Genomic DNA, 23,440 nt, shown 5'->3' on the forward strand with positions numbered 1-23,440 from the left:
TCCCCCGCCCGCGGACCGGGGCCGCCGGGCGCCCTCCGCTCCTCCCTGTGGCTAGCACGGTGGGGTCCGAGGCCCGCGGCCTGGAGCCCCCACCCCGCGCGGAGTGCTCCCCCGGCTCTCCTCCCCCTGGGAGAGGGGCTGTCCAGCTAGTGGGGGGCATCTGGCTCTCCGCAGGGGCCGCCCCCACCTGTGGGAGGACTCGGGGCTCCCTGCCGCCGCCGCCCTCCCAGTCCTACTGAGAGTGGAGGGGAGTGGCCCAGGACTAAGGCATCCCAACCAAGGGTCAGCCCCAATGCTCTGCACCCCAGAACCGGGCAGGAGGCAACCAACCCAGAACGCAAGCTCAGTCAACACAAGATGGGAGATTGGGGGCCACTCTGCCAAGACCCTGGAAGACAGGTGCCCACCTGACATGAGGCGGCCTGGGGTCCACCACCATCTCTCGGCCTCACTGCCCGTCAAAACCTACAACCACTGCCCAAGGAGACAACAAAGTGACCGGGTCCTGGCTTGGGTCCAGCTTGTGCCCTGAACAGAGGCCAGAGAGAGACTTTCTCTAGCAGACAACTCCCCACCCCAAACACCCCACGGTCGCACCCCAAGCCAAACTCAGACTTCTGTGCGGACACACCAGCCCTTTATTCAAATCCAACTTCCAGGTCCTGCTACCGACGAGGGGGAGAATCGGGGGGAGAACCAGATACGTGTGGTGCCAACTGCCACACACCTGTCCTCACGGAGCATCATGAATCCGTGCACCTCAGCCTCCCCAGTGAAGTACCTGCTGGAAGACAAGAAGCAGGGGGGGCGTAAAGGAGAGCTGGTACCGGCAGGGGGCCCCAGAACGCAGCCTCCAGCTGGCGTCACAGTAGAGCAGGAGACCAGGAAAGGAGAACCCACCAGGTGGGCCAGGCATTGTCAGGGCCAAAGGGCCTCAAAGCACCCACCTCATGATAGCACTTACAGGTAACATGGTGAGGACAGATAGCCGTGCCTCTGGCTCTTGCTTCCAGGTGAAGTTCCTCCTGGGACAGGGACCCCAGGTCATCGCTGCACTCTGGCCACCCTTCCAAGTCACAATGGCTTCCCTTCAACCTGCCAAAGCAAAGAAGCGTTACGCCCAGTGTCCCAGCCACAGCTCGTGTCTGCCCCTCCCCACCTCCCCTGAAACCATCCACAGCTCCTAGGAGGGTCTCAAGCTAGTCATCGGGGCCATCCTGGCAGAGGCCCCGTCCCAGGCTGGCGTGCCCAGGGTGGGCCTGCGCCTTTCAGATGGGCCAGGCCACGTTCCACCCTTAAGCAGAGCCAGCTACCCAATTGGGATGGAGCTGCTTAGAGAAGAGTGTGGGCTCTGGGAAAAACTCATGGCGGCAACAGACATCAGAGAAAGCTAGTGAGGAGCCTGAGGTAAGGAGGTCTGGAAAAGACGGTCAATTGATGAACAAAAATTCCAAAAGGCAGGGCGTTCGGTGGTCTCCAATCCTGCTTATGGATCGAAACTACTCTTGAGGCGTGACTGCCCAGGCCGCTCGCCTGGCTGCAGGCGGGGAAAGGCCAACGGCCGAGGTCTGACTTTAGTGCTAGCTTGATTTAAAAAACAAAAAACAAAAAAACAAAAAAGGAAAAAGAAAAGAAAAATGGAAAAGGAAAAACAGTCAAAGGAACATTCCCCAGGTACATAACTTTACTTTCAAATGAGCTCTTGACAAGAGGAGGGATGCGGACACGAGCAAAAGGAGTTACCTCGAATTACAGGGCTATTTCCACATATGAGCTAGCCAAGGGAGCAGCTTGCGTCTCAGAGGTTTCTGTTGGGCGCACAACACTTCTGTCCTCCGAGGGGCTGCAGCTTCCATAGGCTAGCGGTGAAAGCTCAGAACTTGTAAAGCAACAGCAGAGCTAGCTAACGAGCCGGTCATCCTGTGGTCGCCCAGGGACACTGCCTGCTGTCCACTCTCTGGCTGACTCCTGAACTAAGGCGGTCCGGGTCAGCGTCACATGCCCGAGTGTCCACCGCCCCTGCTAAGCTGCCCACCCCGTCACCCACCTTCTCACCTGACCGGGACCAATGGCAGTCGGCTGTCACAAGGGGCCCGGCAAGCGTCCGTCTATCCTGCCTTCCCTGTCTAGCTCTCCAAGGGCCTCAGGCAGGACCGGCAGACCGCCTTCTCAAACTGCTCTCTGCTCAGTTCCAACTGCCTCGAACCCGTAGCAGGGAGTGTGTTGTGCAATGAAAGGGAAATTGTCAGAGCAAGGTTCATTTCAGACGGTCTTTTAATCGGCTTCGTAAAGCCAAAGAAAACTGCGTACAAGAATTCCTTAACCACTTCAAATACAACATCAATGGGATATGCATACGTCTTCCAGTAAAAAAGGACAATATAAATAAACATTTTCAAGAACCTCTTGAGGGGACGTCTGCAAGTCTACTGTGGGTCATACACAGCACAGAAGGGCCGCACAGGCCAGGCCCAGGGCAGCCAGGGCACCTCTGCTACTACTGCCCCAGGATGGGTCCTACCACGCTACACTCAGAAACGTTACACAGAGTTGGAAAAAAGCCACAGCTTGCTCAGCTTCCGACAAAAAGCGGATTCAGAGTCCGTTCAATCTTAAGAGAAGTGAATTGGGGCACCCAACTTCACGGGCCTGACCCCACTAAAAAGAGAAACAAAAAAGGCAACACAACCAAAACCAAAACCCACGCAACCCCCAATGATTTCCTAAAAAACTTATGGCTCATAGTAAAAACAAAAAAGGAAAATATGAAGTGCTCTTCAAAACGTTTTTAAAACCCTTAAAAACAGCGCTTCTTTAAAAAGAAAAGTCTAGTAATGAGGCCATCTGGGGGTCAGAAGCAGTCAGGCTGTGTTTGACAAGATCAGAACCGATAAGACTACAAAAGTGGGGTACAAGGAGGTGTGTTCACTACACATTAACGATTCAGCGAAGCTCCCAAAATCTTTAAATATACAGCCATTGGAAGGACGATCTTGAGCAGGAAGGATTTTTACTCGTTGTGTGTAGCTGAGAACAAGAAGCAGGTACAGTGTAAAGGCACTGAAGCACGCGACAAGATGCAGCATTCCACGCCCGGGTCCAGACCTAGAGGGCTTGGCCCCGCAGCCTGGGGAGTAACCAACCCCCCCCAACAGCGGAGGGCAGGGCGGCGGGCCGGCGGCCGCACATGCACTGATGCTGGCTGCTCAGGGGGGCCCTCACTCTCCCTTTCCTTCTTTGTCAGTCTGCTTTTGCCTTTACGTTTGGTGGTAGAAACCGCTGCTGGCACAGAGACCGAGAGGGCAGTCTTGTCCCTTACGGGCCAGCACAATGACAAAGTCTGAGCGTCGCTCGCGGAGGGCGCCAAGGCTTACTGAGCTCCCACCGCAAGCCCCGGCAGCACGGTGCCCTTGGAGCGTGACTTACCGTAACTGTCGTAGCTGTCTCTGTAGGACCCGCCCGAGCTCCGGTCACCATAGCCACCGCCTTGACTCCGGCTGCAAGAAAGACACTTCAAGCTACTCACACCAGCTGCGACAACAGAGCCGCCTTGCCCTGCGCCGGCATCCAGCGAGAAGCCTCCCGCACACCCTGGGCAGGACCTTGGCCGTCACCTGCTGTAGTAGTCTCTGGAGCCTCCATAGCCCCCACTCCTGGACTCAAACCGGCTCCCCCCATAGCCTCGGTCCCCTCCTCCTGCAGAGAGGGACAAGGAGTGAGCACTGTGGCTACCAGCCATGTCCCCACCATGTCCCTAAGGGCCACAGGCCCTGAGCACAGCACTCACCTCTGGAGAATCCACGGCCCCGGCCCCGGCCCCCTCGGAAGAAGCCACGGCCCCCAGCAGAGCCGCCTCGATACCCACGGGATCGGTTGTCAGACGACTTCCCAGCCTGGTCTACCCGGATCTGTCGCCCGTCCACAGACTGGAAACCAGAGATTTGCACGGGTTGGGATTTGCACGCCCTCCCTCAGGGATGTGGGGTTCCCGCACTGCAAACCGGGACCTCCTGCACCTCACAGCAGCAGCCCCTCACCTTCCCGTTCATGGCCATCATGGCATCCTTGGCGTCGTCGATGTTCTCAAAGGTGACGAACCCGAAGCCCCGTGATCGCTGGGTCTCCCTGTCTTTCACGACCACCACTGTACAGGAGAGATCTGCAGTCTGCACTCGGTCCTCCCCACGGGCAGCCTGCGCCGCCCCCAGCCCAGCACCAGCCTCACCTTCAGAGATCTGTCCGTATTTTGAGAAAACCTGCTCCAGCGACTGCTCATTGGTATCAAAACTGAGCCCTCCAACGAAGAGCTTGCCTTCATCTGATGCCATGGTGGCCTGCGGCAAACACTGTTGAAATCCTCACTGAGATCCTCCGGGGGCTTCACCGCCCGGTCCCGGTCCCCGTCCCCGTCCCCGCAGCCCCTCACAGAAAGGACGCAGGCTTGCTGGGGGAAGGCTGGCACGACCTCTCTGCCCTCTCTGCCCCCCCCCCACCTCTTGCCCCTACTCTGCACGGCCCCACACTGGGGGCTCCCCGAGGGCGGGGGCCGCAGCCCGGCTCTGCAGCGCTCCTCATGCTGCCCTGGCCGTGGGGCCCCGCAGCTTCAGCCGGGCCGACGGCCGCAGGGACGTGTACGGCAGGCGTCGGCCTCCGTCACCGGCTGGGCACACATCGGGTGTCCCCCTTTGTGAGCAGGGGCCTAGATCCCAACCTGACCACCGGGGCGGGGAAGGGCAAGTGCTTGGTCCACAGTGTAGGGCGCCTGTGAGGGCTGGGTGGCTGGGTGGCTGGGCACTGGGCGCGGGGCGGGGGGCAGCCCGGGGCCTCGACCTGGAGCCCGGCACGTGGGGCGGGTGCCAACTCGGGCCGACTCTTTACGGGCTGGGGGAGGCCCCGCCGGAGAGCTCCGGAAACGGGCCACAGCGCACTGCGGACTGCGCCACTCGGATCCTAGCTCGGGGGACTCGGAGGGCGCCGGAACTGCGCTGCCCTCGCGCGACTGCAGCGGGGAACCGGGAGCGGCGGCCCAGGCCACGCAATGTGGCCCCGCCCACCGCCGCGCGCATGCGCCCCGCGCACGCCCTGCGCCACTCCATCCGGGCACCCGGCACTCCCGCCATTTCGCTGGGCGCAGCCTCGCGCTCGCAGCCGCCATTTTGCGGTGGCGTCCCGCTCGCGGAGGGCCAGACCCGAGGGAAAGACGCCCTCCGGACACAGCTTGGCCCGGTGTCCCGCTGCCCATCCGCCGCCGGCGGGGCGGACTCCACCCCGGGCCCGCCCCGGCACCGCCCCCTCCCAGGGGCGTGCCGCCGCCGTCCCGCCTCCTCCGGCCGGCCGCAGGCCGCTCGCCGCCCCGGGCCCGCGGAACCGGCGCCGCCAGGGCCCTCACCACTGAGTCGGGAAGGTCCCTGACGCAGGCGGGAACAAGGCGCAGCACAACGAGCCAAGCCTCCTAACGCGCGAGTGAGGGGGGGCCGCCGAGCGCCCGGCCTTATGTACGCCGCCGCGGGTCCCCGCCCCCTGCCCCGCGCCAGCCAATCCGTGGGCTCGGCAGCCGCAGCCGCACTTCATATTCATGAGTCGGGGGCTGGGCCTGTCCTGGCTCCGCCCCCCTCGCGCGCTCGCGGCCTCCGGGAGCGCTAATTGGCGGGCACGCGCCCTGCCCGCGACTAGGGGGCGGGGCCGGCGCGCGGCGGGGCGGGGCTGACCCACTTCCGCACGCCCGCCCCCAGCTCCCCTCCAGGCCCGCGGCGGGGAACAAAGGGGCCTCTGGCTGCTGCGGGCCCAAACCTGATGGAGATTCCCCTGGTGCTGCTCCAACTCCGACCTGTGCTGTGCCCCGGCAGTCGCCGCCAACCCCCGCCGGAGCCCCGCTGTCAGTCCCCCGGACCCCAACAGCAATCTGATAGACTTGCGCACGTCACCGACCTTCAGGCTCCTGAACACACCACTTCGTGTCGTCGGCCTCGAGGCCCACGCAAACCCCATGATGAGACAACCCCACGTGCATGGACCCCAGTATTCGCCAACTCCGGGGCACCCCAATTTGATGCAGCCTGCTTGGCCTACAAGCCTCCACCAGCACCTACACCTCATTTCCACCCCGACCCTGACTTCTCCCGGCTTGGTGTGGTGCTCACACCCCACACTCACCTAGACACACACTTCTGTACATTCCAGCTCTAGACAGCAGGCGGGCCCCACTCTGGGCACCCAACCTCACCCCTGGGGCCAGCACTGCGCCCCAACATTCGTCTCACCCTTGGCCTCCCCTTCAGCAGGTGCTCCTGCCTGCTGCCCGCGCACGGCTGTGCTCGCTAACAGACTCAGTACCCACGGTGGGGCGAGCCATGCTCTCTCCTTCCCCTGTGGCTTTTTCCTGTTTGGGGTTTCCAAGATCTCTGGTATCAGGAGAACCAGCTTTGTGGGGACCCTGACTCCCACGATTGCTCCCGGGGAGTCCCAAGGCCACCATCTGCCCCCGCTGTGCAGGCTTTGGTTTACGTCGCCTCCCGTGGCCCTGGAACCCCTCTGTGGGGTGGAAAAAACGAGTGCAGAAGGGTTCTGCACGCTGGAGCCCTGCTCTAGAAAGTGTGCAGAGGGCAGACCCTATGCAGAAGACTTGGGGGTGTTTGGGAATAGAGACCTCCAGGCCCACCAGAGACCTCAGACTTACTCCCACCCCAGGGGGGTCTGGCTGACAAAGCAAGGGGCACAGGCACAGACACGGTCTCCAGTGACGGGATCAGTGGGATGGCCTGAGCTCAGGAGCCCCCTCCCCCAGAGCAGCTCATGACTCACGGCCACCCCCTCTGCACCTCACCACCCCGTGCCACCCCTCCCTTACGACTCCCCGTCACAGGCGGCCTGCTGCTGCGTCAGCCTCTCACGCAGGGTGGTTATTAAAAGGAGCCGAAAGAGACCTCAGCTCCCAGCTCCCTGTGCCGCCCGAAGCCGCGGGGGCGTGGGGGGTGGGCGGTGCTGCCGGAGGTGAGCTGGGGCCAGGTAAGCGCCCCGGAGGCCTCCCCGCCACCCTCCCGTGTGCTCCGGCAGAGTCCGCCCGCCCGTGGCTCCGAGCTCCGGCCCGGCCCGCCCTCCCTGCAGCCGGTGGCCCAGCAGCAGCCCGCCCCGCCGCCGCGGCTCGCACTTCCCAGGCGGCTTCCCCTGGTTTTGTGAAGCGCTCGCTCTGCTCCTTCATTCATTCCCTCATCCCGCCAGCACACGCTTATTAAACGTTTACTACGATCCCGGGGCCCGGTGCTGGGTACCCGCCTCCGAGCGTACCCACGGGTGTCCCGGGGTCCCCTCACAGAAAGGACCCCGACCTGGGGGCACCTGTCGCCAGGTGCGCCTGCTCTGGGCATTGTGTGCAAACCTGTGCTCGCCTGTCTGGCGCCTTGCCTGTCTCCCTACCTGCGGTCCCTGTGGTCCCCTGCACCTGTGGGTGCGCGTGGGGCGCTCTCAGGGGTCTGGGACCACCTCCCCTCCATCGCGGCCGCGACCGCGGCGCCCCGCTCTCCCCGCGGACACGAGGGGGCGCTGCGGCCTCGCTGTCACCAGCCGGGGGCTCCGGTCCCGCCGCGCGCTCCAGCGTGGGACCCGGTCCTGTCCCGCCCCCAGGCCCGACCCTGCGCCGCAGCCCAGCGCGCCGGGACGGGTGGGAGGCGGGGGTGCTTGGGGAGGATGGGCTCAAAATAGCCGCGGGCCCGGCAGAGGCTGCTATTCGCGGCCTGGACGCGCTGCGCTCGCCGCCTGCCCGGCGGGACGGGGATTAGGCCGGGACGTCCCGGCCGGCGCGCTCCGGGTCGAGCCACGTCTCGCAGGGCGGCCCCGCCCGGCGCCCCCCGCGCCCTCCCGCCGGCCGGGCCCCTGGACGCCGGGTCCTCCCCCGACCCTGGCTAATGACCGGGCGGGAGGCGGTAATGAGCGTCTGGGCCCCGGACGGGCGTTGGCCGGGATGAAAGGCGCGTGTGTGGGGGGGAACCCTCAGGCCGCGTAATTATCGCCCCCTCCCGGTGGCGGGGCGGGGGCCGGGCCGGTGCACCTGGCGGCCTCCCGGCGGGGGCGCGCACTGGGGCCGTCCTGGCAGCGACGCCGGCCCGCCCGGTCCAAAGCCGGAGGGCCCAGAGCCAGGGTGGGGGAAGCGGAGCCCGGATGAGTGTGCGCGTTGCCAGGTGTGGTGCACATGTGTGCGGGCGAGCTGGGGAGTCGTGGGTAAACAGACACAAGGACTGCTGGGGACTGTGCTTGTGTGGACGCCAAAGTGGGGCCGTGTGCGCGCCGGGATATGGAAGTGTGTGCGTGGCAGGCACACGTACGCGTGCATGTGTGCGCCCTCGAAAGCATGTCTGCGTGGCGCTCCAAGTGCAAGGACGCAAGGGGCTTGTACACAGACCCCAAAGCGTGTGCACGAGGGATGTGGATGTGGGATCAGTCACAGACAGGCTGGGTGTGTGTGACCTGCGACAGAGCCTCTGTGCCTGTGGTTGGTGGCGTGACTCATGCCTCCTGGGGTGGGCACAAGTGCTACGTGTCGGCAGTGGCCGGGGTCTCCCAGGGCACAGGACAGCTGCAGGAGGCCAGAACCCCGCAGGAGAGTTACACCGCCCCCCACCCTATTCCTACCTGCAGGAGGAGGTGGGGGCCTCCGAGGTCTTCAGGAGGCCCCAGGTGGCCACCAACTGTGAACCCAGGAAACTCAGCTGTTTGCCACCCCGTGAGCTAATGGGAGCTGCACCTGGTGCCAGCGGCCCTCCTGTTCCTAGGACAGGGGCTCCACAGCCCAGGACACTGTGCAGGACCGGGGGTGGGGGGCCCTGGTGGGGCCCCCGTGGGTGGAGGCCTGGGAATGTGGAGGCCGCCGCTCCTCTGCCCCTGCCCAGGCTCCCATCCCGGGACTGCCAAGGCCAGGCAGCGCCCAGTTGGTGCTGGTGACCGCATGTGGTGGGCTGGGAGTGGGGCCCAGGACACACACACAGACACGCACTGTGTGCTTGCGGCCCACCTGGGTTAGGTCAGATGCCTGTGGGAATCCGGGCCTGCGTCGGGTTGCACGTTTGCTTTGCGGTACTCGGGGTGCTCCAGGGACCCCCACGGTGACCCCTTCACTTCTACCAAGGGACACGGAGGCACGTGTGGCGGTAAGTGTGGGGGCAAGCACACACCCGGTGCATGGTACAACATAGAGCAGATGCCCGTGGACTGCCAGAGCGGGGCACAAAGCCTGTGTGCTGACAACCCCGCGGCTTGCCTTGGCTGGGGCTGGGGACACAACCCCTAGGGTTTTGAGACTGGGCAAGGGCTGAGGCTCACTGCCCCCCACCCCCAGGGGGAGGAGGAGCTGTCTCCCACAAGTGTCCTATCCGCTCACTTGACCTTGGCCCCACTCTTGAGATGTCACCGGTACAAAGGCTCCCTGCAGGCAGCAGGAGGGACAGAGGGACCCCTTCCTGGGGGTCGTGGTGTCTCCACGGCAACACTGGAGTGGCCCAAATGGAGACCACCCCCCTCCCCTCCGGCAGTTGCGGGGGCTGGGAGAGGACAGCCTGCTGGAGGCGGCTGCCGGGCTCGGAACATCTCTCCCCTGGGTCAGTGCCGGCCAGGCACCCTGCTGCGCTGCCAGACCCCTCTCTGGGGTCAGGCGCTTATCTGAGAAGTGGGCGCACAGCAGCACTTCCTGGGGTCAGGACACCCTGACGCAGGGGTGTCAGCCAGGGACAGGGCACCCCGAAGAGGCACTTGGGGTTCTTTGCTCTTTCTTGTGAAAATGGTCTGATGCTCCCGTCCCTTTCTTCAGGGTCTCAGCGGGGATGGAGCAGTGGAGGCACAGCCCGCCTGTCCCCGCCCCAGACCAGCAGGTCTCTGCCCCTCGGGTGGGCCTGGGGCCCCCGAGGGTACGTGGGCAGCCTGTGGCCTGAGCAGTGGGCTGTGTTTGGGGGAGGGTGCTGCCTTGGGTGAGAAGTCTCTGAGGATCTGAGCGCCTGCCCCTGCCGGGTGCGACTTTCAATTTTGCGGTTTTCTTGAGGGAGGTCTCCATCCAGGGTGAGAATGGGGGTGCCATTGTTTTGAGAGTCACACTGTTGACTGAGGTTGTGGTGGCATCCAGGTGTGAGCTGGAGCCAGTGTGGGTGTCCGCGGGTGTTTGCATATGGGGGGCCGTGTATGGCAGAGCCAGGAACCTGGCCTTGCGGGGGGGAGCCGCATCTACCCCTTCACTGTTGAGGGGTGCACTTCTGAGCGTGGGCGGGAGGGCGGGCTGGTGGCTGCAAGGGGCCCGTGTGGGAGTCGGGCTTGCGCTCCTTCTCTCACAGGCCTGTGGGCAGTGTCTGGGGGGTGGGGCGTGTGCGGCTCGGCTGTAGCCAGCTGCCCAGAGCCGAGGCTCCCCAGGCCTGCGGGCGGCCCCGCCCACATTCCAGAGCAGTTAGGGGGTGCCCCCTACAGCCCCTGCCCGCGCGCCGACCTCTGACCCAGCCTGAGCCCACTCCCTGCATCCTGGGCACCCGACGCAGCAGCAGCTGGCTCCAGGGAGGGACGGCCAGGCGGGGGTGGAGGCTGGAATGTGTGCCGGGGGTGAGGGAGGGGGCCCCCAGAGAGGGGGCGGAGTCGGGGGGATAGAGACCCAGATAGAGAGAGCCCGAGAAAGTGAGTAAGCCCAGAGGAAAAGAGAACAGGCCAGAGGCAGGAGGCGCAGACACAGGGGAGAGAAGTCGAGGCAGCAAGCCAGGGTCAGAGACCCAGGAGGGCAGTCACTGGCACAGGGCCCCAGGTGACAGCAGCCCCACCCCCACACCGGGGCCGGGCTGCTCACCTGTCCCAGGTCACACCAGAGGCTGCCAGTCCCCTGCCCTCCCAGGGCTGGGCAGCCGTGGGTGGGGCTGGAGTCAAGACTCCTGGGCTGGGCCCCAGCACCCTTGGCTGTGGCTTGGTAACTCCCATTCCCAAGGTGCCCGGAGAGGGAGAGGTAGGCGGGTCCCATGGGGCCCGGTGGGGGCGGCTGTGCCTCAGGCACCCGCCGGGTGCTGGGGGTGCGGGAGCTGGCCCCGACGGCACCGCGCACGGCCGTGTCCCCAGCGCCCCTCGCCGGAGGCCCTGATCCTGGCCTTTGGCATCCCAAAACCGTGGGGCCAGCCCCAGTTACCCATTTGGCCGCCTCCGGGGACTCTGGCCTCAAGCAGAAAACAGTGACCCCGGTGACCTTGTCCTGCTGGCCCACGGCTGTGTCGTCCTCCAGGAGCACTGCCCACCTGGCCTCAGGCCTCCAGACCAGCCTCCCCGCCTTGGCAGCCAGCCCGACCCTGCACTGGGGGGGCGCCCTTCAGGCCTGCGCGCTCCCCACCCGGGAGCCTGCTCCTGTTCCCCCTGACAGCTGCCTGCCCTCAGTGGACTCCTGGTCACAGCAAAACTCGCTCCCCCCCTCCGAACCCCCAGCTTCTTGCAGCCTCCTTGACACCCCCCCTCCCCGCTAGGAACGGGAGGCCCCCCTCGGACAACGCCCCGGCTTCCCGTCCTCGGGCCTCGCGTCCACGCCCAGGCTGAAGGCCCAGCCGCCGGCCCCCTGGCTGTCGGGGCCTCCGCTGGCCCCTCCTGCCCCCCTCCTCGGGGGCCACTGTCCATCGCAGCCGCACCCTTGGGGCATCGCCCCTTTCGGGTCCTCGCCTCCGCCCTGCCCTCCCCCAGCTGAGCTCGCAGCCCCCATGCACCTGCTCGCCGTCTCCAGGCCGGCGTGCACGCTCCCCCCCTAGGGGCACCCCTTCCCTCTTGCAACGCTCGGCAGACTCCTATTCCTGGGGCCACGGCTCGGCCGAGCGCTGTCCCCCCGCCCGGGTGCAGGGCTCCCCCAGCCCGGAGGTCGCGTCACCGAGCCCAGGAGGCGGGGGCAGCAGACAATGCCTGGACGGGGAAGGAGGGGTGCGAACGGAGGCGCCGGGCGGGGGTCCACGTGCGGCGCCCCCCGCTACGCCCCCTCTTCCGTCCGGGCGCTGCCGAGCCGTCAGACCCTCGGCGCGCCTCCCGCCCCCAAATTTGCAGACGCGCGACCGCAGGGAGGGGGCCGCCCGCCTCCGCGCCGCGCCTGCGCACTCGGCCGCCCCGGCGCAGCCCCGCCCCCGGCGCCCAGGCCGCGCTGTGATTGGTGCGCGCGCAGGAGCGACGGGCGCGGCCACCAGTGAGGCGCCCCCCGCTGGGCGGGGCCTGGGCCCCCCGACGCGCGGCCGGGGGCGAGCGGGGCGCCCTCCCCACGGTGACGTCAGGCCCGTTTCGCGGCGCGTTGCCGTGGAAACCGCGATTCCATTCCTGCGGGTTTCCGGGGGCCACCCCCTCCCATTCAGCTTTTTCCTCAATGGGAGGAGGGGGCGGCGCAGGGCAGACACCGCCCCCTGCGATCTCCGCAGCCTCTGCCCTCGCCGGGCCTCAGTTTACCTTTATTTCTCGTGGCCTGGCCTGCGGGCCCTCCTGGCCGCGGCTCGCTCGGGCCGGGCGCCCTGCCCTGGCTACGTGTGTGCGTTGCACACACTCGGTGGGGGAGGAGGCCGCGGACCGCAGCCCCCAGCGGGTGTCGTCCCCTCCTGGGACCCCAGGGCAGGGCCGCGACCCTTGGACTCCGGGCCGGGCGCCAGGCAGCGCCCAGAGGGTGGGTTCCCGGCAGCAGGGCACTTGCCCCCCGCCCTGCAGCGCGCACAGCCCCGATTGAGCCTGTGATTCAGCGGCTGCCTCAGTTGACACCTGCTGCCACATCCCCCACCCAGCCCTGTGGAATCACCTGGGCGCAGCCCTCCGCCCTGACCGACCCCAGGGGCAGCTGCGTGGGCGGAAGTTTCCACCTGAGCTGTCCCGCCCACACCTCCAACCTGTGGCCGTTGACTTTGAGGTCTGGAGGGATCGGCCTGATGGCGTGTGGGGGTGGGGGGGACATCCTACCTTCCCGTGGTGCGCCTGCGATGATTCCGGAGTGACTGGGCCTCCGGGAGACGCTCCCCGGACACTCCTGGGACAGGCCCCGTGTCCCTTACCCCTGGGGTCCAGCGGGGCTGGGCGGGCAAGGGCTTGGGCCATCAGTGGTCCGCCGGGAGGGGTGTTCACCGATTTAACAAACACCCCGATCCTCTAGGGCAAGTGAAGTTTCTCCCTGGGCTTGGGGTTTCCTCATCCATTACGTGAGACCTTAACTAGTTCTCTCAGGTGGCAGGACATGGGAAATGATGCTGTTATTGTCCTGTCCCTGCCCAGCCCTGACGTGGATGAGGGTGGGACCCCAGAGGATGTGCCTCCGGCCCGACCCTTGGGAAGATGCCGATTGAGGAAGTACCCAGACAGAGCAAGGGCAGCCAGGACACGGGTGTTCCTGCACAGGGCATGGCCCGGACAAAGGCCTGGAGGCTTGATGCATGACCGTCAGGGCTGGGCAGTGCTGGAATGCAAGGCCAGGGTGAGGCCAGAGAGGGGTGAGAGTTCACCCGAGGCTGGGACGGTGAGGCCAGAGAGGCCTTGAGCGCAAGCCCCAGGCCCTGGGGAATCACTGATTTCTGCTAGAGCTTCTGGAGGCCCAGCAGCCAGGAGGGGGCTCAGGTCAACAGGTCAGGGGCCCACCCAGGCCATACCATCTGCCTGGCCCAGCCTTTGGAGCAGCCTCCCTGTCAGTGGCTGGGGAAACTGAGTCCCAGAGTGTGCGGCCAGGTATCCCTGGTGACGGTTCCAGGGGCAGGTACCCAGCCCACTTCCCAGAGCCAGGAACGGAGGCCCCACCCAGGGCACATGTAAGCAGGCAGCCCTGTGCCCACACCCTGCAGGACTTCCGGCCTTGGGTACCGGGAAGTGGCTGGCCCCTCCCTCCCCTGCCGGGGCGACTTCCTGCCCACCCTCACCTCCAGCCGGGGAGGGGAAGGAACGTGGGAACAGTTCTGGGATGCAACCCTAGTCCACCTTCCAGCTCCCACCGCCTTAGGCAGCGGGAGGACCCAGCATCTCGCTTGGCCACTTGATCACCCCAGGCCCCCTTCTCAGGGAGACTCCCCCACCGTGCCACTCCCAGTTATGTAAGGCCACCCATCGCGCTCTGGAGGACTCCTCTGGGATGGCCCAGACCCCCCCACCCCCACAAGTGGGCAGCACATTCACTTGTTTCATTTTCTGTTTATTACTTGAAATCACGGTGTTGGTATAGGTTTATCTTTCCCAATTTTGTTTTCATACAGGAAACTCACGCAAGGTGCCGGGACACCCCACAGCCCGAACCCCGAGGGTGGGTAATGCTTTCTTGGGGGAGCCCTGGTGAGGGCAGAGGGGGGCGGGCTGGTTCCTGCCTGGGGCCTCCACCCTCAGACCCGCGGAGGCACAGGTGTTATTTAAAAATCGTTAAAAAAAAAACAAAACAGAACACATTTAAATAGGTATCCAAGACAGTTCTTCAAAAACAAACCCACTCCTTTTTTCTCCTTTTTCTTTTTTTTTTTGGAAAATGAAAACAAACAAAAAACAAATCCTTGACCCCTACCCTCTGATCCCTCCCTCCCCACCCCACCCCACAAAAAAGTTTACAGAGCTACAGTTAACACATGATGTTCACATCCGAAACCATTAACTTTAAACACATAATGGGGGGGGATTCACCTACAATAGGATGAAGGAATAGGTGGGGGGTGGGGGTGTCTGGAGGACAGAAAGTTGGGGCAAGGACAAGACTGGGGGTGGGGGCAGGGCCCGATCATCTCCATTATCAGTAAAAAATACGTGAATGAAAAAAAAAAACTCCACCCCCATTGAAATGGCCCCAGTAGGGGGCTTGTCCCTCTGCCCCAGGGGAATCTGGGGTTAAGGGCATGAGTGGGGAGGGTCCAATTTAAACCAGCAGCGACCCCCCCCAAGGGGGTTAATGCTACACAGCGTCACCCCTACCGGGGGCTTCACAGCTCAGCACCCCCTCCCCTCCTGGCTGCCAGAGGGCCTGCAGACACAGCCACAGGCCCAGATCCCTCAGGTTGGGCCAGGAAGGAGGGCTGGGGGTCATTTCCCCTGTGCCCCCAACCATTTCTCTCCCGAGTTTTCAAGAGACTCCCAACCACTATTGGCTCAGAAAATTAATAGTCTATAAATACCCCAAGCTCAGAACAAAAAGGGGGTGGGGCAGGAGGAAATGGCACAGTGCGTGGACGCGAAGGCTGGCGGCTGGTCTGTCCCCCTCCCTCTCTCTTCCCTACTAGGAGAGGGCCCCACGCCCCCACCTGAACCCCAAGGCAGGCTGGGGCCAGCCTACTGAAGCGCCTTTTCTTTTTTTTTTCCTGGAAAAAGAGACCAAGAGAAAAAAGCACAGATGTGGAGGAGAAGCGGCCGAGCAGCGTGCAGGCCGGCTCCGTCGCCGGGCCGCGGGCCGCCAGCTGCAGCGGGACTTCCCTCCCAGGCCCTGCCCGTCTGTAAAGTGCATCATGAGGCATCTACGTTTTTGACTTCAACCTGAAGGGGTGGGGGCGGCTTCCTCGTCTCGTCCCACTCTCAACCATCTGGAGTGACTGCTACATATTGGAGCTTGGGAAGTGGGCGGGGAAGGACCCAGCTCAGGCCGAGGACGGGAGCCGCGACGACGGGAGGAAGAGGCGGGGAACAGGGAGGCAGGAGCCAAGTCCACGGAGAGTTTGGAAAACCATGGTAAGAATGGAAATTAAAAAAAATACAAACAAAAAACAAAACAAAAAAACCAACAAAACGAGAAAACAAAAAAACCAGAAGGAAGCTGGCGGGGAGGGAGGGGCCTCCCGCTGCCCGGCCGCCTGCCCTCCGCGCGCAGGCCTCGCCGGGGACCGTGGGCCCAGGCTGCTGGGGCGAGGGACGCGGTTCCTAGGCCACCACAAACTCGGACTTCATGTCGGGGTTCACTTCCGGCTTCCAGACGGACTCCTCGAAGTCGAGGCCCAGGCCGGAGGCCTCGCTGGGGCCGCCGCCTCCCCCGCCGCCGCTGGTGTCGCTGCGGCCGGCCTTGCGGCTGGGCGGCCAGTGGTAGGGACCCCGGGCGTCGCGCCGGGCCTTCCTGCGGAGCCGCTTCTGCTGGAGCAGCAGCTGCAGGCGCTCCACCTTGCAGCGCGTGGCGCGGTTCTCCGTCTGCCGCAGCCGGTCCCCTGAAAGGAGGCAGGGACGTGACCCCTGAGCCCCTCGGGATGCGGAGACCACGCCCCGCCCCCCCAAACAGGAGGCCCAAGCCCGCCTTCCCGAGCCACGGTGGGGGGCCCCTGCACGATCTCCACGCAGGCCAGGCCAGGCCAGGCCAGCGCCCGGAGGGGGTGGAGCGCGAGCCCTCGGGCTACTTGTCCCCGAAGGGAGGCACCCGGCCTGCTGCCTTGGTTTCCCCTCCGTGACTTGGGCCCGGGGCCCACCAGGCGGACACTGTTCCGCAGGACTCGGGATTTATTGGGGATAAGCGGGTCTCTGGGGGACACAGGCTACCCCCGGAGCGGCTCTGATCCCCTCCTTCATCAGACTCGACCATTCACAGAGGCTCCACCTGCCATCTGGACAAGGTGGGGGGGGGAGGAAGTACCCCCTCCAGGCAGGACAAGGACACTTTGTGCCCCCAACACACATGCTCCCTTCTCTCCAGTCTCGTGCAGCGCATGGTGAGCAGCAGCTGCTGCCCCCCCGCCCCCCCGGCGGGTCAGCTGCTCTGAGCGGCGCACAGAGAGGCCTTGAGCAGCCCAAGGACGGGTGGGGCGCGCTGGACACTTACCCAGGGGCTTGCACATGCGGGCCTGGCTCAGGGAGGCCGGGGCTGTGGCCGCCAGCTTGTCACAGGAGGTAGTTTTGGGGGTGAGGTCCGGGGCAGGCGAGGCGGGTGTGCACTGAGCATGGCAGCGCAGCTGGGTCAGGGACGGGGGCATGCCCTGGTAGTGCCGTGTGGCACTCAGAAGGTCATTGAGGATCTGTAGGATGGTGCCGATGTCACGCCGTGGCCGCCCGCTGCTGTCCTGGCAGTTGGGGTGCAGTGTGCCTGCAGGAGGCGTTGGGGGGGAGTGAGTGCTTGAGAGATTGACACATGGCCCCCAAAGTACAGGGGGCCCACATTCAAATATAGGTGGGACCCCAGGGTGGAAGGTGAGGCACACAGCGGGGAATGGTAGGGACGCTGCCCACCCCCAGCACGTGATCTCCGGTGGGGTCACACGTGGGCACCGAGACACCTACCAGAGAAGGTCCCTGAGAAGACCCCCGGGGCGTGGTTCACGAAGCTCTCAATGACAGCGCCGGGTTTGCGGGAGCGGGAGGTAGGGCTCCCCCCGGGGGTGGAAGTGGGGCTGGCACCAGAACTGGCAGGCGGGGAGCAGTCCATCTGCTGGTCAGGGGGAGGGAGGCCCGTAAGCTGCAGGGTGCAAGGACAGCCCCTGGAATCCAAAGTCTGGGGGGCGGGGGCAGCTTTCGTATACAAAGCATGTATCTGGGACTCGGAGCCCCCCGCCCGTCCCCCGAAGTCCAGGGACAGCCCTGCCTTCCCGGCTGCAAGAATAAGCCCTCCCCGGACTCACCTCGGGGCAGGTAGTAGAAGCTGAGTGGGATCGGAAAGAGCCAGCTGTGACAGGTGAGGGGGACGCAGGGGCAGGGCTGCTGGACATCGGGGGGACTCGGGCAGCACTGGACACGGGCCGGCAGGGAGAGGACACGGGGGCGGTCATGCTGGGGTCCCCCCGGGCCGCGGCGGCTGCGGCGGCGGCTGCGGCTAACACGTGGCGGTGTTGCAGTGGGGCGTGCTGGGCGGCAAGCTGCAGCTGGACGAACATCATGTGGTCACCCACGCGCAGCGCCAGGGTCAGCGGCGAGCGGCCGGACAAGAAGTCACTGACCTGTAGAGAGGGGCCCGTCAGCGCCAGGGCCCCAGCCTGCTGCGCCCCCAGCCCGGCCCAGCCCCGGCCCCCCGCGCTGCGTGACCTGGGGCCTCTCGCCGCCCCTCTCTGGGCTCTGGGGTCCCTGTCGGTGCCACGGATGCTTAAATAAAATGAATCGGTATTTCCGGAAGACGCCTCCGCCAGCCCGGCCCGGCCCGGGCGCCACTGGGGGCTGTGGGGGACAGAGGCGGGTCAGATGGGGGGGCCTGGCCCTCCCTGGCCAGCTTGGTTCTTTCAAGGGGAAACTGAGGCCAGAGGGGGCAAGGCCCAGTCAGCAGTCGCTGCCCTCGAATAACCCCACCCTCCCGGCCCCCAATTCTCTGCCTGTGAATATGGGAGGGGAGCCAATCTCAGACCCCCTCCCAGTTAAGCCACCCAGGCAGCAAGTGGGCGGGAATTCCTGGACAAATTCTTCTTCCTAACCTTTGCTTTCTCAAGATAAATATTTATCTGTCCTGGGTGGGGCTGAGGCTGAGGGGGAGGCTTAGCTAGTGCAGGAGGGGCCCTGATGGTTCTGAGGCCTGCGTCCCCCGAGACCTCAACACAGCTAGCCCCAACACAAACCCTCAAATATGGCGGGGGTGGGGGTGCATCCGAGCCCAGTCTGCATCGGGCTCCTCCTCTGGAGCCTGGCCAGAGCTGAGCTTTCCCCAGGGGCCAGGATGGTGGTGGTGGTGGGGGGGGTGGAGGTTTCTGAGAAGTGACATAGGCCGGGATGACTCAGAACCACCGCCTCCCAGCCCTCCGCTGGCAGCGGCTGGCGTAACCTTCTCTGCTTGGGGGCCGTGGGGAGGAGGCGAGGGAGGCGGGCAGTGCGCAGCCCCCACCCTGAAGCCTGGTCTGCATGGCACCCCCCGCAGCCCCAGAGACTCCCCTTGCAGGAAGGGCCTGGGGTGGCTTCCCAAGAGCAGCTGGGGAGTCCCCCCCCACCCCTCCGCCCTGCAACTTCCTCCCTGGGGAGGGCGAACAGGAGGGCATGACTCGGTGCCAGGCGGGGAAACAGCCCTGGGAGCCCAGTCACTCCGCCCAGTGCCCCCCCCACTCTTGACGCAGGCACCCTGGGGCGGATGTGAACCAAAGACACCCCTGGCCCCCCTGCCAACCGCAGGCCCCCTGTGAGCAGAGAGCTCCGTTCACATCTTCACCAGGAAGTCAAGCGCAGCCCCCACCCGGGGCCCGGGACCCCGGCTCTGCCTCCATCCCAGCAGCCCTTCTGATGGCAGACCACCCAGCTCCAGTGCCCCTCTTCCTCCTCGCTAGCGAGCTGGTGAGGACAGGATGCTACATGTCGGGGAGGGGGCGAGGGCCTCAGGGCAGGAGGAAGGGAAGCCGCTGAGCAGGTTTCCTGCGGCCAGCCCAGCCCAGCCCACCCCCTAGCCGGGGCGGGCAGCAGCCTGCTTCCCCCACCCTGGCAGCAGGCGGATAGCTGAGGCCTGTGTCACCCTCCAGGGAGGAGGGCCCCGCCGCCAGAAAAATGAGGAAAGGAGGAGGTAAAAAAAAAAAAAAAAGAAGAAAAAAAAAAAAGCCTGCAACAAAACCGGGAACCCGGCTGTGGGCCAGTCCCTGCCTTCCTCCTCAGCTCCTGGCCAGTTGCTAAATATTTTCCTAACATCCTGTCTAGGCTATGGCCCTGGGGCTGGGTGCCCCCCTCCCCCTTTTGGGGCAGAGAACAAAGGCCAAAGGGAGAAGGGGGAGGGGTGACTCCCCACTCCTTACAATGGGGTCAAACTAGGCGGAAGGAGTGTCACCCAGGCTGGCCCCTCCAGCCCCCTCCACCCGCAGAAACTAAAAAACAAACAAACAAAAAAGCAAAAACAAAAAAACCCAACAAAAGGTCGCCGTGGGGAAACCGCAGCAGCTGCGGAGGGGGTGCTCCTCACTATGGGGCTGGGGGCCTGGCCCCGGTGTGGGTGTGGGAGCGCGGGGCCAAGGTCACCCCCACAGGCCGGCTTGTGAAAGCCCAGCCCCCTCCCCCATGGCAGCCACCGTGGGAGAGAAGGCCCTCAAGGTCAGGTGGTGAGTGCGAGGGGGGAGGAGGAAGAGGAAGCTGGGTGACCAGGCCAAACTGGCAGGAAGGCTGGGCGGCGCGTCTCCTCCCTCCCCGCGGTCTCCCGGGAGCACGAACACCCCCGGGGCCCTCCCCCTGGGCTGGGAGGGACCGGCGCGGGGCTTACCTGCGTCTCGGTCAGGCTCTCCAGGGCCTGCATCACCGACTGCTCCGGCCTCGAGGCTTGCGACTGAAACAGAGAAGCTGCTCTGAGCGTGCGCTCCGGTCGGAGGGCCCGGGCCCGGGGCAGGGGACCTGCGTGCTGGAGGGGCTGCCCTGGCAGGGAGGGTGCTAGGGACCGAGCTCTCGGGTGGGGGCTGCCCGCCTGCGCCAGAGCCTCCGGGGCACTCTGCCCCAGCCGTTTACCATGAGGCCCGCCTCCACGGTGGGCACCAGCGTCAGCTTGCTGCCATCCCCCACGCCGAACTCCTGCAGCTTCCCCGAACTGAGCCGGCTGGGGGGGAGGAAGGAAGAGGGTGAGGCCAAGGAGACAAGGCAGCGACGCGGAAGCCCAGGCACAGGGGGAGATACGGGCGACCCACCCCATCCCTTCCTGGCCTCCAGACCAGAGGGGTGGGGGTGTGTGTGTGTAGGGGGGGGGACGGGAAGTGTCAAACATCTGGCCCTGAGAGCCCCCCCGTGCCAGCAGCTCAAACCTCCTTCCCGTGGGCCCCAACTCTGTACTGGGGCACCACCTCTGCACCCCGACAAAGCACTTTCTCATCCCCCCCAGCGCTAGTACACCCGCGCCACCCTCTGCCACCCTCCCCTCACCCCAGGGCCGCCCCGGCCTCTAATTCAGTAACTCCGGCCCGGGGCTCCTCTTTGTGGGCGCCACAGGGCTTAGCCTTTAGGGTCTTTTGCGGGGCCGGGCTCCCCCTCCTCCCTCCCTCCCCGGCGCAGGCCGCCGCGGCTCAGACAAAGGAGACCCTCCCCCACCCGCCCCTCCCCCACCGGGGCCCCTCCGCTGGGGATGGACACTGCATGTCCCTGGAGGCCCGCGGGGGGAGTGCTCCCCGGCCCGGAGGCGATTTAAATACCAGGGGGGAGGGGGAGACTGCGGGAGTGCTCGGTGGTTAGAACAAAGGGGGGTAGAAGGACGCAAGTAGGGGAAGAAAACAGCCAGACGTAGAGGGGGGCACCGAGCAGATGCGGAAGCCAGCGGGAACGCAGGCAGAGAAGGCGGCGGCCGCGCCCCCCCCCCCCCCGCGGCCGGGACCCCCACGCTGACCCGGGACTCCTGCCTTCCCGGGAGGGGAGGGGGCCGCCCTCGCAGCCGCCTTTGTGCAGCGACCCTGGGCGGGGGAGGGGGCCGAGGCAGGCAAGGCCGAGCAGAGGGCGCCCGAGAGCGCGCGGCGCGCCCCCGCCCCCCGTCTGGCCGCCCCCTTCCTTCCCCGAGCGGCGCGCTCTTTGTTCCCGCCCGGGGGCCGAGGCCCGAGGGGGCGGCGGGGCTGGGGGCGGCGCGCGGTACCTACGTGTCTTTGTGGAGCAGCGCCAGGCGCTCCTTGGGCACTTTGAGCCGCTGGGACAGCCGCTTGCGCAGCCCCTCCACCGTCTCGTCCGGGGGCACGGACAGCTCGTAGCGGGTGCCCGTCGTGCTGTGGATGGCCAGGCTCATGGGCGCCGCCTCGGCCGCCGGGCCCACCTCGCAGGCGCCGCCGGGGGCCCCGCGCCGGCAGCTCCGAGCGCCGCCGGGCTGCGGCTCCATCCCCGGCCCGCGCAGGAGGGCTGGGGTCCGCGGGGCGCCGCCAATCCTCGCCGCGCCTCCGGGCCGTGCGGGGAGGGGGGCTTCCCTGGGGGGGCGGTCCGCGCGCGTCCCCTCCGACAAAGTCCTCGGGGCGGAGCGGAAGGAGGCCAGCAGTCACGGATCCGAGCAGCGCTCCGGGGTCGCGTGGGCTCGTCGGGGCGCCTTCCGGGGGCGGGGGCGGCACTCGCCGCTGCTCTCACGGGCGCCGGGCGTGGGGGAGGGTCCGCAGGAGGGGGCGCCGCTCAGGAGGCCGCGCTCGGTGCCGTCCGCCGCTCGGGCCGCGCTGCCCCGCGCGTCCCCTCCTTAGCAACAGCCGCGCCGCCGCCGCCGCCGCCGCCGCCGCCGCTTGGAAGATCTGGGGGTGAAAGTAACAAGAAAAAAAAGTTATAATGTATCAACGTTCCAAGGGGCGGGGCCGCCGCCCCCTCCCATTCACTACTTACTCCGCCGGCCCCGCGTCGGCCAATCGGCGCGCGCCGAACGCCCAGTCGGCCGCGCGGGCCGGCCAATGGGAGCCGCCGCCGAGCTGCCCCACGTGGCCGCGCGGGCCCGCCCCTCGCCCCGCCCCCGGCCCGCCGGCCAAGGGGAGCTCGGCGGGGGCGGGGCTGGCGCCGCTCCGGCCCGCCCCCGCGCTCCACCCGCCCGCGCCGGGGGCCATTCATACGGCCCGCAACAAAGGGCAGGCGGCCCGCGGCCCGCGGCGGGCGGGGGGCGGGGGCGCGGGGTCCCGGCCGGGGCGGCGCGGCGTGGGGGCGGGCACGGTCTCCGCGCCGGGAGGGGCAGGAAGCCGGGGACCTGCCCCCCCGCGTCTGTCCGGGAAGCCGCCGCGAGCGGAAGCGGGAGGCGATCCCCGCGCTTCGCGGCCGGGCCGCGCTCAGGAGCCTCGGCCGGCGGGCGTCCCCCACCCGTGGGGCGTGAGGGCCCGGCGAGGAGCGGCGTGGCGGGCGGTCCTGCGCCCCGGTGACGTGGGCCGGGGCCCGAGGGCCTCTCCCGCGCCTGCACCTCCCGCGTCCCACCCCTGTCCCGCGGGCCGGGCCCGCTTCCCGAGTCGCGCCCGCCCGAGCCGTGACGTGACGCGGCGTCCCCGGCTGCGCCCGCGCGCGCCGCTTGGGGCTGCGGTGAGTCAGCAGCGCCGGCGCGCCCCCTGCCGGCCCCGCCCGGGAGCGCTGCCGGAGCCGTGGGGAGGGGGCGAGGAGGCTGCCCCGGGGCGGGGGGCGGGGGGCGGGCTGCGGCACGGCTGGCGCGGGGGGACCTCCGCCAGGGGCCCGAGCCTCCGACGCAGGAGGCGGGGGCCGCACGACCGGGCACCCCGAGCCCCGACAGCAAGTTGCTCAAGGTCACTCGCGGGGTAGCAAGAGTGCCTGGGAGGCGGGGCGGGGGCTGAGGTCTCGCCGGGGCGGTGCTGGCCGCGCCGAGCCCCTCCCATCCCGCGACCCGAGGGGCTTGCCAGGCCCGGAGACACCCCGAGCCCCGCCTGCCTCCCCGAACAAAGAAAAGTGGGGCGCCCCTCCGAGCCCAGAGGGGGACACCGTGCTCGTCCCGCCGCGTCCCGCCCGCACTCACCGGACGCGGCTAGTCCGAGGTCTCAGCAGTCGCGAGTGGACCCACGTCCGGGCACGGCGCGCGGTGGCGGGGCAGGTCTGGGGCCGAGCGGGCGGCCCCCAAGCCTTTATCCGCACCGCCTTCCCTCGGGGTGGAGTTTGGGCGGGCAGGGGGCGGAGGGCCGGGCGGCCGGTGACGCAGGCGGGCCCCCGCCCCTGCCTGCAGGCCGGGCCCTGGGGCGCCCGG

At 66.7% G+C, this 23,440-nt stretch overlaps 2 protein-coding genes and 1 long non-coding RNA gene across 13 annotated transcripts; 1 reads left to right on the forward strand and 2 right to left on the reverse strand.

The window, feature by feature from the left end:
• Nucleotides 1-615: 615 nt before the first annotated feature.
• CIRBP (cold inducible RNA binding protein) lies at nucleotides 616-13,157 on the reverse strand. Of its 5 annotated transcripts, none has more exons than XM_077860752.1 (8): nucleotides 12,916-13,156; nucleotides 4,226-4,346; nucleotides 4,038-4,144; nucleotides 3,788-3,926; nucleotides 3,615-3,696; nucleotides 3,427-3,497; nucleotides 965-1,095; nucleotides 616-784 (listed from the first exon to the last, which is right to left on the reverse strand). In XM_077860752.1, the coding sequence occupies exons 1-7, from the start codon at nucleotides 13,048-13,050 to the stop codon at nucleotides 1,091-1,093; spliced, it is 660 nt and encodes a 219-aa protein (XP_077716878.1). In that variant the 5' UTR covers nucleotides 13,051-13,156; the 3' UTR covers nucleotides 616-784; nucleotides 965-1,090. The 5 variants fall into 5 exon arrangements, with proteins under 5 accessions (XP_077716878.1, XP_077716880.1, XP_077716879.1 ...); XM_077860754.1 differs by having other exon boundaries at nucleotides 3,603-3,696; nucleotides 12,916-13,153; XM_077860753.1 differs by lacking the exons at nucleotides 616-784; nucleotides 965-1,095 and adding an exon at nucleotides 2,257-3,027 and having other exon boundaries at nucleotides 3,603-3,696; nucleotides 12,916-13,153.
• On the forward strand, nucleotides 12,635-15,671 carry LOC144290998 (uncharacterized). Its single transcript, XR_013358453.1, has 3 exons — nucleotides 12,635-12,865; nucleotides 14,190-14,236; nucleotides 15,283-15,671. It is a non-coding gene; the product is annotated as an uncharacterized LOC144290998 (long non-coding RNA).
• On the reverse strand, nucleotides 14,113-23,375 carry MIDN (midnolin). 7 transcript variants are annotated; one of them, XM_077860743.1, is made up of 9 exons: nucleotides 23,216-23,375; nucleotides 21,381-22,007; nucleotides 20,272-20,359; nucleotides 20,033-20,095; nucleotides 17,902-18,030; nucleotides 17,502-17,816; nucleotides 17,164-17,374; nucleotides 16,709-16,969; nucleotides 14,113-16,103 (listed from the first exon to the last, which is right to left on the reverse strand). In XM_077860743.1, exons 2-9 carry the CDS (start codon nucleotides 21,611-21,613, stop codon nucleotides 15,826-15,828), a joined length of 1,578 nt encoding a protein of 525 aa, XP_077716869.1. In that variant the 5' UTR covers nucleotides 21,614-22,007; nucleotides 23,216-23,375; the 3' UTR covers nucleotides 14,113-15,825. The 7 variants fall into 7 exon arrangements, with proteins under 7 accessions (XP_077716869.1, XP_077716872.1, XP_077716871.1 ...); XM_077860746.1 differs by having other exon boundaries at nucleotides 17,164-17,308; nucleotides 23,216-23,374; XM_077860745.1 differs by having other exon boundaries at nucleotides 17,164-17,311; nucleotides 23,216-23,374.
• Between the last annotated feature and the right edge of the window lie 65 nt (nucleotides 23,376-23,440).

Source organism: Canis aureus, chromosome 19 (assembly GCF_053574225.1).
Source record: "Canis aureus isolate CA01 chromosome 19, VMU_Caureus_v.1.0, whole genome shotgun sequence".
Classification (NCBI taxonomy): Eukaryota; Metazoa; Chordata; class Mammalia; order Carnivora; family Canidae; genus Canis; species Canis aureus.

Coding starts and splice junctions, on each gene's coding strand:
- CIRBP (XM_077860750.1), bottom strand. CDS start 13,050: ATGGCCCAAGCCCTTGCCCGCCCAGCCCCGCTGGACCCCAGGGGTAAG. Junction 3,927..4,037: donor TGATGGCCATGAACGGGAAG/GTGAGGGGCTGC, acceptor TCTGGTTTCCAG/TCTGTGGACGGGCGACAGAT. Junction 3,697..3,787: donor GGGCCGTGGATTCTCCAGAG/GTGAGTGCTGTG, acceptor CCCTCTCTGCAG/GAGGAGGGGACCGAGGCTAT.
- MIDN (XM_077860743.1), bottom strand. CDS start 21,613: ATGGAGCCGCAGCCCGGCGGCGCTCGGAGCTGCCGGCGCGGGGCCCCC. Junction 20,096..20,271: donor CCGTGGAGGCGGGCCTCATG/GTAAACGGCTGG, acceptor TCTCTGTTTCAG/TCGCAAGCCTCGAGGCCGGA. Junction 17,375..17,501: donor CTTCTACTACCTGCCCCGAG/GTGAGTCCGGGG, acceptor CCCGCCCCCCAG/ACTTTGGATTCCAGGGGCTG.